The following is a 17,123-nucleotide window of genomic DNA, read 5'->3' on the forward strand; positions in this document are numbered from 1 at the left end:
TTTATTTTTCTGCTTAAAGATAAATGAAGGTGTGCAAGCAATAAGAATGTGATGGACTAGACTTTCAGGTGGTGTAAATGGTATCTGGGATGTGTAGAGACACACTTGTAGCAATCCCAGAGCTTGCTCATAAAGTATGAGATGATTTTTCATGACCATCCTGAAAAATACTTCCTGTGGTCAGTTTTCTGTGATAATGTTTAAATGAATAACAAGGATAGAAGAAAGAAAAATGGTTTTCCTTTCAATGCAGTTGGGAGTGGGAAAGTAATTTGAAATTCAAGATTGAGCTAAGTGACTGTTTTTTTCTGTTCTTTGGTATTGCTGGCCAGTATGTGACATACGTATTTTTGTGTAGCTACTCAGATGCTGGGAAGCTGTTTATGGTGGACACTATCCCCAAACTGGTCAAGGATCCTGCTGCTCTTGCACTGCGGTCATTTACTCAGGTTTGTTATGTTATCTGGTATCATAAGCAGTTCTAAACAACGTAAAAAAGTTACAAGTGTTCAGCTTTTTTTTGATAGGAAAACAAGAGGTGGAAAATGAGCACTATAATCACGAGCTCTGCTTAAGAAGCTCAAAACTTTGTTATTTCAATACCAGCTTTCAAAACAAATTTCTATCATGCTTCAGTCTTGCAATATGTAAACACAACTCTCCTAAAAATAAATAGGGGTTGCAGTTGCTTAGGGTAGGCTGAATTTGGCTTCATCTGATGTAAGAGGAAGGAAAAAACCACAAAATTTGGAAATGAGACCTTGAACAATTTCCTGCTGCTTCTCAGTATCTCCACCAATAGATGTGGCACAGTATGGCCAGCTGGAACAGGTGCTTTTCAGGATTTTGTTGTTCAGTTTTCATGCTTTTGTAGTTTGACAAACAAGTATTACTAAAGTGCCCTGTTTTATATCCTGCTGTTTGGCTACAGTTGCATAATGGTGATCACTGCAGTACCACATCGAGAGCTCTGAGCCTACAAACCCTTAACTGTGTGCCTAATATGGGTGTCTGGATGCAAGATTTTGATAACTATTTTAGCCTCTTTCACTAGCCTGCCCTCACTGAGGGACACAGGACATGCAGTTGCTATTCACACTGGTGAGGGCAAATTCAGCTGCTGGGGGATATGTTAGCTTTTATGAATTGTTTATTTTAAAGTCACAGTTAGAAAAGGTCCTGGGACCAGTGCTTTTAAAGGGCTTCATCAAGAGGGTAAGGTTATCACCTCCGCTATCACTTATAAACCATGTCTATATCTTTTGCTATAGGTCAAGTGTTTGAACATGTAGTCACCTAATTTGTAGCTGAAGACGCATTTAATCAAGGCATTGCTGGTAGCAAAATAGTGCAAAATTTCAGGACTTAATTTTGACGGTTGGAATAACATCCAATCAGGGGATTAGAAACGTCCTTAATGTCATGAATTATGGATATTCCCATTATCTACCCTTACATGCACCCCTCTTCTCTTTTTGCAGCATGCTGTGAACTATATGAAAGTTGCCTATATGCCACCACTGCAGGATATTGGTCCTGAACCTCAGCAAGTCCAGTTTATTTTTTCCATCAGCAATCAGCATGGAGGTACTTTGTATGGGATCTGCTTCAATATTACAATTCTTCCTGTGGACAATCAAGCTCCAGAGGTAGGGTGGTGGTGAAAGGGACTGGGTGAAGGACTTGGGAATTGCTTCATGTTGAAACAGAAATATAGAGAGATATCCTGATTTGACTGAGATAAAAAAATAAATCTTCCGTGGGATCAGGTTTTCAGTGTCTTGCACGTGGCTTGCATTGGGATGGAAGGGGGAGGTGAAGTCTGATGAGTGTGCAGTGTGATATTTTGTCCTAAATAAACTGTGGACTACCTTTGGCATCTGTGTATCTGGTCAAAAACACGTATGTCACATCCTGGTTAGCAAAACTGCTTATTGCCTATGGAGGCCAGGAGCCTCCATGAATGGGATGAGAACTGGGAAAAACATATCATGGCCCACTACGGGTAAACTCCTACGTTTTTCTAACACAGCAGAAAAGAGTATTTGGCATTTTGGTTTTAAAGGTGGCACACATCCTTATATCAGAGCAAATGGGAATTGCCCTGTTCAGTGTATGTTTGGAGGTGCAGTAGAAAAGAGAGCTCAGCATTTCTCCTCCCTGCAGGTTCTGACAAGCCATTTGAGAGTGGAAGAGGGTGGCCTGGCCCCTGTTACAGAGGGACACATTCTCATCTCTGATGTGGACACAAAACAGGAGCATCTCCTCCTACTCCTGCAGAGGCAGCCTCAGCATGGGGTGGTGGAGCTGGATGGCATTCCCATGAATGAAGGCAACAGGCTTTCCTGTGAGGACCTGCGTACTCTGGCAGTCAGGTTAGAAGAGTGGTGGCTGTCTTTTGTGCGGCTGAGTCTCAGTCGGATGAGCAAAAGCCTACCAGTGAAGTGGTGCAAGGTGCAGAGGCTACAGCTAGCAATGTTCACCATAGCACAGCTCTGGCAGAGTTGCTCCAGGCCAAGATTCCCTGAGACTGCAATGTCACCATGCAAACGAGCTGTTGTGTGGCCAGGAAACGGGAGTTAGCACCCATGCCTGATGTAGAGAGGTTTCTCTATAAAGCACTGGCCTATGCAGATAAGGAGGCATATTTTATATTCAGCCATGCAGTTTCTGTGAAGAAGGCAATAGTTGCAAGCTTTTTTCTTTTAAGAAAGTTGTGTGTTTATTAAACTTGCGTAGTTTACAAGAAAACTTGTGTTAACACTGATTAACCTGTAGATTAAAATTTTGGTTTTCTATTTGTGGCAAGACCAAGACAATTTTCTGCATGCATGCAGAGTTAGAGTTCTCTGACTCTATTTCCATTTGTTAGTCAAAGTGGGCACTTACCACAGTGAGAACATAAATGTTTGGTAAACACCTCACAAGCAGCCAGGACATAGATGACAGAGCCACAGGGAAACCTTTTTCCCAACTGATGTATGGTTTACCTTGGGGCTTTTCTTCTTGTAAGAGACCCCAAAAGCCCTCTGGAGATACTCTGATCCAGAATCAGCAGTATTAGGGACACAGGTAGCAGTTTTTTATACACATTGTAGGGCATGACCAGAAAGCATAGCTTCTCTTTTTTTCCTGTGAGAAATCTGTGTAGCTCTTTAATTTTTTTTCACAGATATCGTCATGATGGCTCTGAGACTCTCACTGATGATGTTCTCTTTGCAGCCACAGATGGCATCCACTTTGTTGAGTTCATCCTGCAGGTCAAGGTCAGTGCATTGCATGTTTCTGAAAGCTATTGCCTGTGTAGAGGCAAAGGGTTTTAATCTTGACTTCTGAAAGTCTTTGCATTCCCTTGTAAACTGGAAGATAATGGATGTGTTAAGCTTCTATTTCAACCCTAGCTTTCAGATTCATGTGGCAAATTTGAGAGGAACTTTGACTTGCACTAGCTTAAAGGCATTTGTTCTTACTCTAGCGTGGGTTATTCTATCTGGAATTACTCACTTTGTACTTAAACTATAATTGTCTAGTTTGGTTTACTTTTGTCTTCTTATTTTTAATTCAGCTGGTTTCTTTGGGTTTATAGAGAAAGTTCAGTGTACTCTGACACTGACACCATACTGTTTGGGTGGCAAAGCAGTATGTTGAAACAACTGATTTTCACTGGAGTGAAAAATAAAAAATTCTTAAATTGTTCTTCTGATTAGGTGCTGCCTGTGAATGATGAGCTACCTGTTATGCGAACAGGCCTTGTTCCTGTGCTCCACTGCCTGGAGGGTGAAGAAGTGGTCATCTCCTCAGAGTACATTTCTGCTACAGATGCAGACAGTGATGACATGAAACTGATGTTTATGCTGCCTCGCCAGCCCTACCACGGGGTAGTGAGGAAAGCTGGTGTTGCTGTGGATCATTTCTCCCAAGCTGATGTCATCGCCGGTTTAGTCACGTACAAGCACACTAGTGAGTTAAGGACAGAACTACAGTGGAAGGTGGTCAGAGAGGCTTTAGCAAAAAAATCTTAACCTGAATCCATTCCTTTGCACAAGTTCAGCAGGAACTGCTGAAGAACCACATGTTGTGGCTAGGAAAAAAAGTAAACTGACTTCAGAAGAGAGCTGATGATAGACAACTACCAAATGTTCTCGAAATCCACATTTCAACTGAAAATTATATTAGAACAAGTACATGAAAGCACCGTAATCCTGGAGCATCTCTTTCACTGTTGCTAACGAAATGTCTTGGGCTTTTTTAAAAAAATTATTATTATGTTAGGTACAAACTAGAGTATTTTTATGTGTTTCATGACAGTAAAAAACCCTTTTGGTACTTCTTACTTGTTTCTCCAATCTAGAAGGATATCTACTTTTGGACAGTTCATAGTCTTTCTGCATCATAAGATAAATGAAGTTCTGATCTTCATGAGAAACACAGTGCTAAAAAGGTGTTATATTGTGGTTTTATTGTTAATACTTTTATTGTTAATACACAGAAATCAAGCTAACTTCCTTTCCTATTAATTTTATACTTTCATTAGCATTTTCTACATCTCTGATTAACAGCTTTATTTAGGTGCTCGTTTTCTGTTGAATTATTCTGTAATTTTGTGTTAGCATGAAAGATAGATGTGATATTTTCAAGCTTGGCACTGTCTAAAATGAACAGCTGGTATTTGAGAAGGAAGTCTTGATTATGACCACCCACAACAAATTTTTCTCCTGTGTCCTAAAGATACCAGGAACTGTATTTCAATGACAGTATTTTGCAGGGGCAATGAAGTTTTACCTTCAAGGGTAAAACTTGCTTGCGTTTTTCATTCCCAAATTTCTACACATTAAATGTGCTGCTGGTAGATATCACAAGAGAGTGTGGGAGTCACTGCCTTTCCTTTGCAGGCAGTTAATTAGTAATATCTTGCAGCAATGCAAGACACAGGCTGCCAGAAGTGCTGAGAGCCAGAAAACTCTGAGTCACAGATGCTTCTTGCAAGGGGGGGCAGTTCCCAGTTGTGTATTAGCCCACATTTTGAATGTCATTACACATAGACATAATACACAGTTCAGTAACAAAGCACAGCCCTTGTTGTAGTCCATTTTGCAGGGATTAGAGGCACACAGGAATACATACACTACTTGGTATACAAAAAAGTTTTCTTCTGGAAGAGTATGGGTATTACCATTTGTCATAGAGAGAGCGTGTATAAAAAGAAAGATTTTCCTACATTCTTCAAGAAGGATTGCAGAAAAGGCTCTTTTTCTGCACAATGTATATTTTGCACGTGCCTTAGAGCACAAAGAACATAATCATGAGAACTAGTAACCATTTTACAGTAATGAAATATCATAACATTGTAATAATAAATTTATAACTATTTGTAATAATAATAACACTTATTCTCTTTTCTACACTGTCTTACTTTAGAAGTGAGCTGGTTAAAATTAATTAGAAACAACAAACCAAATCCCTAAACAAACAGCACCCCCACCAGGCAGAATCAAGAATTCCTGTAATTTTGCTCTTGTGTTCTTTTTACTTCTGACTTTGAATACTGAAGACTGTCTTTTCAGGATAAAGATTATTCTTCGTGAACTTTCAGTAAAACATTTCTTCTAAACCTCAGTATTTTTTTTCAGGTGGGGAAATCGGCCTGACTCCTTCCATTGAGATCTTAACCTTCATTGTCTCTGATGGTGAGGCTGGCCTAGATGTGAAAGACTGCTGTTATGATGGACCTCTTCCTCCTCCAGTTTCACCTCGTGATCCATTTCCTGTGTATGACCTTAACATCACTGTACTTCCAGTGGACAACCAGCCTCCATCTATTGCAACTGGTGAAAGCTTCCTCTCACTATGGCATTATAAAGTGGGCTACGCAGTACTGTAATGGCTAAAGACTCAGGGTAGTTTTTTGTTCTTTGCTTTTTAGCATTAGAGAGAGTCAGCTGAGATCAACATATAAAAGTTTTGGATCAGAATTTTTTCCATCTTTTTTTTTCTTTTGCTAGTGCAGTGCAACCACCCAGTCCAACTGCCAGTGTGAGTATGAGTAACTGCTCGTTGCTCTTCAGCCGTATACCTAAGTCATGTAGTTAGAGATGGGAGTGCTCGGATCTGCTCCCCTACATCTCTACATGCCCACTGCTGCATATATAAGCTATGCCTAGGTAAAAGTGATCAATATTTTGTCCATGAACTGAGTTCAGGGTCCAGCAACTGTCAGGCTTTTACAGTGCAAAAGCATAAACATAAATATCTATCTACCTTTGCATGTAAAGTATATAAAAGAAATTTGGGCCTTATATGGAGAGAAGCATTATTACCTATATTACCTATATTTAATTCTTTTAGTGAATAAAGACAAAGATAGGCTGTATATTAATAGACATGAAGCTACATTTTCACTAGGAGTCTTCAGAATAGAAAAAACCCAGTTAAAATGGAAATAGAGTTGATAACGTACATTTAGTCCAACAACAGCCCCTTGTGTGAAATCTCCATTGATTTCCTGGGCTTTTTATGAGGTCTCCGGTATACATATTAAAGGTATGTTTGCCATATGTTTGTGTTTTTCAATGTCATTTGTTTGTAAGCATATATTGTAAGGTATATATTCATGAGCATATATTTGTAAGGTATATATTAGGTATCTCAGAGAATATTTAAGCATATCTATGAGTAGTTTTGTAACTTGCGGGCTCTCACCCAAGTAGTGTTCTGGAAATGAAGCATTGTCCCAGCAGGGAAATTAAGCAGTGATGCATGAAAAATTGTTCATTATGAGCAATTCTTAACAGGACTCGTGAAATTAATGCTCTGACAAACAGAGGTAACTGCTGATTTTGAGCAGTATATAAACCATACCTAATAACTTATCAGTAAAATAATTTCATGATCCTCTTCTTCTCTACTTCTGTGATAGCAAGAGCAGAGCTGTCAGCGAAAGAAGAGAAAAAGATTCTAAACCAAAACCCTCCAGTAACTAAGCATTTGTTGTATTTCCCCCCTTAGTTATTATTTCCACTCTTGTTAACAAAAACAACAGTGAAATGAGCTAAATAAGCAATAATGAGTATCATATTGTTTGTGTGCAGGTGCAAGTTTTGTGGTGGAGGAGGGCTCCTCCGCAGTCCTTACAACCAACCACTTGTTTGCCACTGACCCTGACACCACTGCAGATGACTTAGAGTTTGTGTTGGTTTCTCCTCCCCAGTTTGGTTACATTGAAAATATACTGCCTTCTCCTGGGTTTGAGAAGAGCAACATTGGAATAAGTATAGGTAAGTCTTAACAATTAGTGGTAATCAAGCAGATGGAGGGCTGTGCTGTGGGCTCTGGTGGTGCAGCTGCAGGTGTGGGCATTAATATGGGTTCATTTAGGGAAGCAGGTGCTGGCAAATGAAGAGCAGTGGGACTGTGTGGGTGGAGTTCAAAGGGAGACTGCAGCCCTGCAAATGTGAAAAATTGGCTCTTGAAATAAACAAGCCAAGCCTTGTTTTATGCATTCCAGCTGCAGTCTATTAAAAGTGGCAATATAGGACATTAATCTGCTCTTCCTGCCTCTCACTTCACTCCCCCATGAAAATCTCCCACATGTCCCTTCACCAATACATTTGTCATTTAAGTGTAGTAAACCAGGTCTCATATGGGTTTCCAAGGCAAAGTTACAAAGGCGATAGAGACGGTGGTTGACTTGGGTCTCTTCCCTTGCCCACTTTCAAACATCGTTTCACCATCAGCAGAATGGATTGTGTTATGCTTTGTAATGCTACCGGCTTTTACCAGTTTCTTGAGCTGGAAACCTGTAATCACTGAGCCTTTTATCCCCATTTTTCTCATCTGTAGGTCAAAAAACAGTGTAATGAGAATCATACAATCATAGAATCATTTAGCTTGGAAAAGACCATCAGTTCCAACCATTAACCTAGCACTGCCAAGGAATCATGGACCTTAGACCTTTTCCTACTTGTTATTTTGAATTGTTTTTATGTGGGCTCGGTTTTTCAGATGAAACTGAGAAGTATGAATATGTACAGTCCCACCAGAAGCAGAATGATGTATTTTTGTTTTGGGGAGGGGCATGTGTCCTGCAGTGTAACTAACTCTTAGAGCCAAAAAACGACTGAGAACTTATCCAAGCTATTTATTCTTTGAAAAAGGACAGTTTCAAAGTTTTTTTATGATATATATGACTAGAGGGCAGGAAAAGATTGTGCTAACTCTTTCTTTTTAAAATCTCTAGCTTCGTTTCAGCTGAAGCACCTGAAAGCCATGAATATAAACTATGTACAAGCCAGGCATATGCGAATGGAGCCAACAGAGGACAAGTTTGTACTTTATGTCACTGATGGGTTGCATCGCTCAGCAGAGACTCCATTTTTTGTGCTGATCACCCCAACCAATGACGAAGTCCCAGAATTCATAGCCAGGAATATTACTGTAAGGAAATAAGCAAAATGCCTGTCATAGAATTATTTTAAACAGAAGAGACTCTTTAATATCAATAAGAACATTGTTCTGACTCCTGTTCCTCTGCAACTTTCCCCTTCTTTGTGTAGTCAGCCTAGTTCAGGAAACAGCCCAGCTAAATCCTATGTAAACCTGCTAGACAGAGCTTCAGTGGGATAGAAGCAGTTCATAGCTTTTTCTGAAAATCTGCGGTTAAGTAAAAGAAAAGGTTCAAATCTTTAAACAAATAAGTCATCTAGAAAACAGAAATATCTTTATGCTTCTTATGGTTTCTCAAGAGCTTTTACAATTTTTCCACAGAGTATTTTTTTGTTCCTGGCATAGCTTTTCTCCTCTCTGAAGGTTGTTTTTCATATAAATCACTCTGTGAGCACCATTCTAGGGCAGTGTTAGCTAATCTTACTGTAAAGTAAAAAGTGCATGTATATGCATAAATTTATATGCATCTGTATTTTTAGATATATTTATGTATTTAAAGGCTTTCTCCTTTGTGCATTTCTGAGCACTTGATTTGACACTGACTTATCTAACATCTTTTTGTTTAATTGGGGCATATATGAACTCATCTCAAATTCTCTTTTCATCACTGTAGCCATTTACTTCTCTATGTCTCTTAAACTGGTTGAAATCAGTAGCCAGGTCAAAAAGCTACTGGGAAAGGGGTGGAGGAAACAAAGAGATACACTTGCCCCTACTTAGGAAACCACGATGAAATTCTATTATTTCCTTTTATGTAAAAGGATTGGATATTTTTTCTTTCATGTTCAGGTTCAAGAAGGGGAGATGAAAGAGCTGGATCTCTCGGTTATCAATGCGATTGACCTGGATGTACCTCAAGACCATTTGGTATTTAGGGTTGTGCAGAGGCCCTGGTACGGATTCCTTATTAATGGAATCCATGGCAATGATATTCTACACTATAAACAGTTAATTAACCACAATCACCACAGCCATGGGTTGCTTGTTCATGACTTTTCCATGGAGCTACTGAAGAATGGTAGGTGCAGCATTCTTCTGACATTGGTCTTTCATTTCTTTAATGAGGCAAGTGGCACACTAAGAAACTTTCATCACTTATTTATGCACTTGCCTTATGTATTTTCCAGACAGTGTTTGGTAATGGAAGTTGACATATTGCTGTTGTTGTCTATTGTTTCTAGGATCTATCAATAAAATCATCCTGAGAGACCTATGTGTCAGAAAGGATAGTAATATGCCTTGGGGAAAAAAAGGGAATAATGTAACATATCATCAAGCAGATTTCTAAATGTTTGACAGCACCTAAAACAGAGACAGCAGAGACACATTAACTGATCTTGGGTTTAAGTATTTCTCTAAGTGATCACAGAACCGTAGAATCATTGGGTTGGAAGGGACCTTTAAGGAGCACCTAGTCCACATACCCTGCCATCTTCCACTAGACCAAGATGCCCAAAGCCCTGTTCAACATGACCTTGAACACTTCCAGGGACATGGCCTCCACAACTAATCTAGACAAACTGTTCCAGTGTCTCACCACCTTATTTTGAATCCTTTTTTTCTCATGTCCAACCTAATCCTACCTCCTTTCAGTTTAAAACTCATGCCCCTCGTGTCACTACAGGCATTGGTAAAAAATCTTTCCTATAAGCCTCCTTTAGATATTGAAAGACTGTGATATACCTCCATATGTCTAACAATAAAGGTGTGAACTGGGGGTCTATAGCTTAGCATGATCAGTCAACCTGCTTTGAAGCCGCAAATCCCTTTCTAGTACATGTAATCAAAAATTCTATTTAACACTGCCAAGAATATAATAGATTCTTCACTAGATAGACTGTGGCTATTTAGTGAAATGTGGAATCTATCAATATAAAGAAAGACATGAACTCAATACTGCCACTCAAATTTCAGTTCAGCCCTCAAAAAAACGAGGAAAGATTTTTTTGTCTCTCTGCCTGTCTAATGTGAACATTGAGAAATATCAAGTGTCCACCTCAAATTCCTCAGCCTTCCCAAATCCTAGTTTTGACTCTCTTCCTTGGCTGTTCTCTCCCTTTTGCTGTCCACAACGGTGAACAAGCCACCTCCAGCTCAGAACTTCTGACTGTACATGGTCATAGACACAAGACCAGCTGTCCTTCCCAATGCTTCCTTAAAGCTTCTTGAGGATTATTTAGAGCACAGAAAAGTGTTGCCTGACAATCTCACTCTCTCTATAGTCAAAGTTATTTGGAATGTGGAGAAGAGAAGAATGTGTCTTTTTCAGATTGACTGAGACCTCTTTTGGAAGAGAGTCACTTCTTACTTAGGTCAGACTGGTGACTTTGACTCAATAGTATGTTGTTAGATTAATTAACAGCAGTGGCTTACCAAACTTCTGGTAGCTGAAAGCAAGTTTACGTTGACCAGGGCATAGGGGAGGGAGATAGAAGAAGAGTGATAGAAGTAGAGTGAAATGATGTGACATATTTTGCAGGAGTCAGATTTAGTTTTATTTTCTATTTCTCTCTCTCTCTCTCTCTCTCTCTCTCTCTCTTTGTGTGTCTCTCCCTCTCTTTCTCTCTTCTTTTTCTCCCCCTTCCCAACCCATATAGGAATGAAGCTGATGTACATGCATGACAACTCTGAAAACCTCACTGACAGCTTTAAAATCCAGCTATCAGATGGAAAACATAAAGTCCTCAGAACCATTTCAGTAAAGGTCATTCCAGTTAATGATGAGAAACCACTGCTGAGCAAGTAAGTCACATGTTCCTGTCTCTGACAGAAGAATGTGTTCAGACAAAACGATGGAAAAGTGATCAAAACAGCAAATCATAGAATCCTTAAGGTCAGAATAGACCTTTAAGATCACCAAGTCCAACTGTTAACTAGTACCCTACCATGTTCACCATCAAACCATGTCCTCGGTGACTGATTGCAAGAAGAAGCCATAACTAGTCACAGACTGACGCCAATCTAGGTCCTTATCAGCCTGTTTAAAAAAAAAAATTAATGAAAGAATAGCATGCTTTAATGTTGATCAATATTAAATGGAGTGAAAAAAAAAAAAAAAGGAGTGGTGGTGGGGGAACATGCTTGTTGCATCTTTCACAAGTTGCTTCAAAACGTTTGCCAGACCCCCCTGATCTTCATGCACCTCTGCTGAACCTTGACCACCGTGGTACTGTATTCCCTTTCCCTGAGAAAAACACCTGCCTAAAATGCCTCTCTGAAAGCAACTCTGGATTTTGGCATGAAAGAATCCACAAAATTGATGCATGGGAAAGGCTTTCAGATGAATGATTCTCTTCTTCTATATATTCTAAAGCTCAAACATAATTCAACTTGTGGAAAGGTACACACTAACTTCCCTTATGCTTCAAAACTAAGGGTCATAAATGAATTAGACATGATCAGAAATTGCCTGGCAGATCATTTGTAGACAGGCAGCTGGCATCAAGAGAGCCAAACCTCCTGGACATTTTAAAAAGGAGCTCATCTCTTGGGATCCCCATTTTTTTAACTGATAACTTGTCACAGAACATCAGGGCCTCCATCCTTGTGACTGTTTTCCAGCCCCAGACAGGCAGATGGGAAACTTAGAGCCCAAAGGTGTCAGGGGTATAGGTCTGAACCTCTGATGTTTGCATTTCAGAAACAACTTGCAACCTGTTAAGCAGGCTGCCACTAAAGTGGAAATTTTTGATCCCTTAGAATATTTGGCCTATTTTCAGATCAGACTTATATTTCCCATTGAAAAGAATTTTTTATGTTTTGTTTACCATGTAGAGCTTCCTGCAATAACAAATGTTAGTTTTTTTAGTTGAAAGATTATCAGTGACCACATAATGCTAACAAGAGAACATCCATTTTTTTGTTAGAATAAAGCGTACAGTTTATGTATTCATATATGGTGTAGTGATAATTACTGATAATTGTCTATTTGTTCCTCATGTGCTATAGATTGATGTCATTTTCCACCCTTTCTCTCTGAAAGAAGATGATGAATGCAAGAAGTCGAGTGATTTTAGCTTTGCCCAGCTAGATCCAGAAACTGTTGCTGCCTTGTCTGGCGATGTTAGGTCTCACCATTTGCCATTTCTATGGTGAACAGTAGCACAGAGTGAGCCATCTACTTGCAAAATAGCTATTTCTTTATGAAGTTACTGCCTCATTCCTGTTACTCTTCCACTGAGATGAGGTATGCTGCCAGTAGTTAAGTAGTAAGTGCTTTAAGGAAACATTCAGTTTGGCACTGAAGTGGTTTAGCTGCCACATTCGGTCTCCACATCTTTACTGTGGGGTGCAAACTTCCTTAAGGTACTGCAGTGTTTTCTAGGTGACCATTTGACAATACCTGTAAGCTTTTTCTCACCTTTTGATCTGGGAGCCCTTTCCACCTCAGGGATTTTCAGTTCTCATCTCCATTAGTTACAGACTGAAGAACTTGGGATGGGATATTTTTGGCTGGCAAACAGTGCCTCTTATTCACAGTGATTGCCAGACGCTCAATTTGTCACCTCTTGGCTTGCATCCTAAAGCAGGGAGTGCCCTTGGGGAATGTAAAGCTTTCACACATTCCCTTGAGAACTTCTTCTCGAGATGAGATGTGGGTGCTAGAAGGAGCATACAGAAGAAGCCAGTTAGACCTTTATTGTGTCTCTTATAAGTAAAGGTGAACAGTAAAATACTAGTTATTTGAAAGTCAGTCTTTTCCCTAGTGAACATTAGAGCCAATATTGCTGTGGTCTGTAGTAGTAGTACTGTATAAAGCAGCCTATTTGTTTACATTGTCCTCTTCTTACAAATTGTATGACGGTAAACAGAAGGGGAATAAGACAGACGTAGTAAATCCCAGTTTGTTGTAAGTGTCTGCTTTGTTGTTTTTCACCATTGTAAGGAGAAGGTTGCCTACACTGCTTTTTTTTTCTCTTTTGAGCTGAAATAGGCACACCCCCCTTCTATTCTTTTTGCAGTTGTCATTTCTGTCAACATCTGGGTAATCCATATTCCTGGCAGAGAAATCACATGTTGAAAAGGTTCCTTTTATTGCATCAATACATGACTTTTATTTTTTGCAGGAAGAATGATATAGAGGTGAATATAGGTGAAACTCGAATAGTTTCTAGTGCTGTTCTGTCAGCGGAAGATAAAGATACCCCCAGGGAGAGAATTTACTACTTCTTTGAAAGACTTCCAGAAAATGGTCAGCTTCAGCTCAAGGTTAGTCTTTGTACTTCAACAAAAAGCAGGCATGCAAAGAACTCTTTCTTTTTAGGCTAGAATGAAGTTCATCTTCCTTTTCTCCCAAATGTCTGTCATATTTTGATGTAGACAGCTGTGGCGAGTTTGACTGTTGAAGGAACATTTAAATCAAAGAATGATGCTCTCCCAGAGGCTTTGACACTAAAAGCCCAGATCTTCAACAGGAGGAGAGTGAAAAGCATGGCAGATCATCTGAGGTGACAGTGGAGAGAGATGCTGGGATAATCAGCCCACTAAGGGGAAAATCAAGCATCAAAGCTGGGAGAGGGCAGGGGGGAAAGTCCTTGATAAAAACCAAATCAAAATAAACCTTTACTTCAGTGTTCAGAAAGCACAGAGGGAGTTGTATGTGGAAGAGTGAGTAATAACTCATGAGTTAGAAAAAGAGTATGAGAGGAAGGAAGGGGAAAGAAGATGGAAAGGGTATAGCAAGAGGAAAGGCAAAAAATAAGATTAGAAATGGAAGGAGAGATGATCATCTATTGACCGAAGACAAGCAAGAGGAACCAAGATAGAAAAAAATGCCTCTTTTAAATTGCATGCATATAGAAAAGAAAAAAAATCCACTTCTAAAACCCCTGACCTTGGAAAGTATTTTGATTTTGGATCCCTACATGGATCTGTGGATCACACAAGACTTGTGAATTAAAGGGGTCCCATATACTGAGGTGAGAGGCAGCTACTAACTGGAGTCTGTCAATTTGAACATGTAGGGTACACGCATATATCTAAGCTCTCTGTCCTTGATAACCTTTGCCCCAAAGCTAGTAATGCTGTTCCTGCAGACTAAATGTCAACTACGTGGATCAGTCCAACTTAGGGTATGACACTTTTTCCAGAAAAGCAGGAAATTTTATAGGATAGTTAATTTTTTTGCAGCTGAGGACCTCTGGGGTGCTAAATTTCTGCGCTTCCCTGAAGTTCCCCATAGGTTCATTTCTGACATCCTTTCAGGGATGATTTTGGGTAGAACCAAGAGCAGCTTTGTGAAATTAAGAAATAGAAAACATAGCAAGCTGAGTCAGGGACCATTTCATTTTCATCTTGTTGGTGTATTAATGAGAAGTGTACAGGAATTTATTTCCTATAGTAGAAGTGCCTAAACTCCGTATTACTCTGTTTTATTAATTATCACTGTATTTTCTCCAGCCTTATATCTGCTTGGAAACAACTCCAGCTATTTGCTGCCCTTCAAAACATACTATGAGGAAAGAGTCTATATCTTAGAAGTGAAGCCAAGTAGCTGCCACTAACAGTGTACATAACTAAAAAGAAACACAATTAACTGGGGAGGATGCCTGGGAAACTATCTATTTAATGAAGGATGTTTGTTCTTTCCAGGTAGGACAAGGCTGGGTCACTCTCCGAACTGGAATGGCATGCACTCAGGAAGAGCTGGATATGAACCTTGTGAGATATGTCCATACAGGAGCTGTAGGGTCCAAGAACCAAGACAGCTTCACGTTTTACCTCTGGGATGGGTACAACAGATCCCCAGCTGTGGACTTCTACATAAATGTCAAGGACATGGAAAAGGGTAAACATCTACCAGAGTTTTACAGTGCCTGTTTCTGAAACAAAGATATTTGAGTATGTGTTCTGATCCTTTCCTGAGCACTATATAGGCCCCTGGCAAGTCTCTCTGCAGATCCTGTAAGTCTGACTGCTTGGATTTCACTGTTGGCCAGAGCCTCGATGTTCCTGCTGGTGAAGAAGTGGTCCTGGGATTTGAAAAGGCACTGCTGATGGCAACGTGTTGCACCTTGCCTCCCAGGACTCCCAGCTACTTTTGAAATTGAGCTGAAAATACGCTTTAGAAAATAGCTTTATGTCTGAGTAAATCAAAGCAAAGAAAAATGGCAAGAATGTAAAAGGGTAGGCAAAAGACTGTTTGGAAACAGCTCTGTCTCCCAGACAGATAGACAGAGCTCTGTCTTCTTCTCTCTCTTTAGTCTACAGTCTTATGGTCTCTCTTCTTTTATCGCATCCCTATTAGAAAGCTAAAGGTTAACCTGACATTTCTAAGACTGGAAGAATAGTCAAAAGAAGTTGTACTCTCTTCATCCTTGGCAGTTTTCAATGGGATAAAGCCCCAAGCAATGTGGTTATGGCTGGTCTCACAGCTGACCCTGCTTTGAGCAGAAGGTTGTACTAAAGACATCTTTAAGTCCCTTTCAGGCTGAATTTCTCTATAATCCTACAGTCCTGCGATTTTTCTACTGGTGATGGCTTGCCTGTGGCTAAATAATGCACAAGAGATCAACAAGTTCATTATGGCAATTTTAGTGTTGCTTTGTCTATCCTGCAGGAGACATTGCAGTTTTTATGAAACTCCTCAGAGTGCCAAAAGGAGATCATGGCTACATCACAACCAATGTCCTCCTTGCACTGGATGGGACTGACAAGCCAGAGGAGCTCCTTTATGTGATAACCTCCCCACCCCAATATGGACAAATAGAATATGTCAGCTATCCTGGCATCCCCATTACAAATTTCAGTCAAATGGATATAGCACGACAGATTGTCTGCTACGTTCACAGCACAAAAGCAGCTGTTCTTGAAGATACATTCAGGTAAGGTATATGACCCCATCCCCCAAACTCTTCCCCTTGAATTTTTGGGGGTATTTAAAAATTTTGCACAAAACAAACAAAAAAAATCCCAAACCAAATTATTAAAAAGAGCTGGAATATCTATGTGAATTGTCAATATTTATATAGCAAATATATTGCTTATACAATACGTTGTAGTTGTGACTGCTTTGTCACATTATGCATTTTGTCATTAATGCTGAAAACATAGCCAGAGCCATATTTACTTAATTATACTAGCTTCAACATTATTATAGCATTCAGGCTACACAGCTGTCAAGATTTAAGTGGGAGAGAAAGACTAAGAATGTACTTTGTGGAATTTTCCTTTGGTTTCTTGCCACAGCTGGATGCTGTAAAACTGATCCATTCAGGTATTAAACAATAGCTTCCTTGTCTATTCTTATTTATCATATTCATTAAGTTTTGGGCTTTTCGAATTCATAAGTAGTTCTTGAACATAATGAAAACCAGTTCTCCTAATCTATTTTGACACCACAATAGCTCAGAAATTCATGTAGACACTTGAATTCTTGGGGTAAACCCATTAGGTTTACCTATAGGCCCAGTTAAGCAACCTAATGATATTCAAGTTTATTTTCATCTGGTTCTGAAACCTTTCTCTGAGAACAGTTTATTCTAGATGCATTCCTAAAGTATTTCCTTATTTTGTTCTTAAATTAACCTCCCTTGCTTATAAAGTGGAATGATGTAATGAGTTATCATCACATAAAGAGTAGATGTATTGCTGCTCAAAGTCTTGCAGACAGCTTTGTAAAAGAGATCAATTTCAGGGTAAAGAAAAGCTCAGAAATAAGGATAATATTTCTAAAGGAAGAA

At 39.5% G+C, this 17,123-nt stretch overlaps 1 protein-coding gene across 1 annotated transcript in view; it reads left to right on the forward strand.

Moving 5' to 3' along the window:
* FREM1 (FRAS1 related extracellular matrix 1) overlaps positions 1-17,123 on the forward strand; it is a 68,585-nt gene that overhangs the window by 23,215 nt on the left and 28,247 nt on the right. The window contains exons 12-24 of the mRNA XM_051768167.1: positions 359-449; positions 1,482-1,649; positions 2,167-2,375; positions 3,173-3,266; positions 3,708-3,960; positions 5,631-5,828; positions 7,089-7,274; positions 8,237-8,433; positions 9,232-9,460; positions 11,040-11,184; positions 13,509-13,650; positions 15,034-15,229; positions 16,001-16,265. Of these exons, the coding sequence (XP_051624127.1) occupies positions 359-449; positions 1,482-1,649; positions 2,167-2,375; positions 3,173-3,266; positions 3,708-3,960; positions 5,631-5,828; positions 7,089-7,274; positions 8,237-8,433; positions 9,232-9,460; positions 11,040-11,184; positions 13,509-13,650; positions 15,034-15,229; positions 16,001-16,265 (2,373 nt within the window). The remainder of the gene's footprint in view (positions 1-358; positions 450-1,481; positions 1,650-2,166; positions 2,376-3,172; positions 3,267-3,707; positions 3,961-5,630; positions 5,829-7,088; positions 7,275-8,236; positions 8,434-9,231; positions 9,461-11,039; positions 11,185-13,508; positions 13,651-15,033; positions 15,230-16,000; positions 16,266-17,123) is intronic.

This window comes from Manacus candei, unplaced genomic scaffold (genome assembly GCF_025592945.1).
Source record: "Manacus candei isolate 608988 ecotype Guabito, Panama unplaced genomic scaffold, ASM2559294v1 h1tg000093l, whole genome shotgun sequence".
NCBI lineage: Eukaryota > Metazoa > Chordata > Aves > Passeriformes > Pipridae > Manacus > Manacus candei.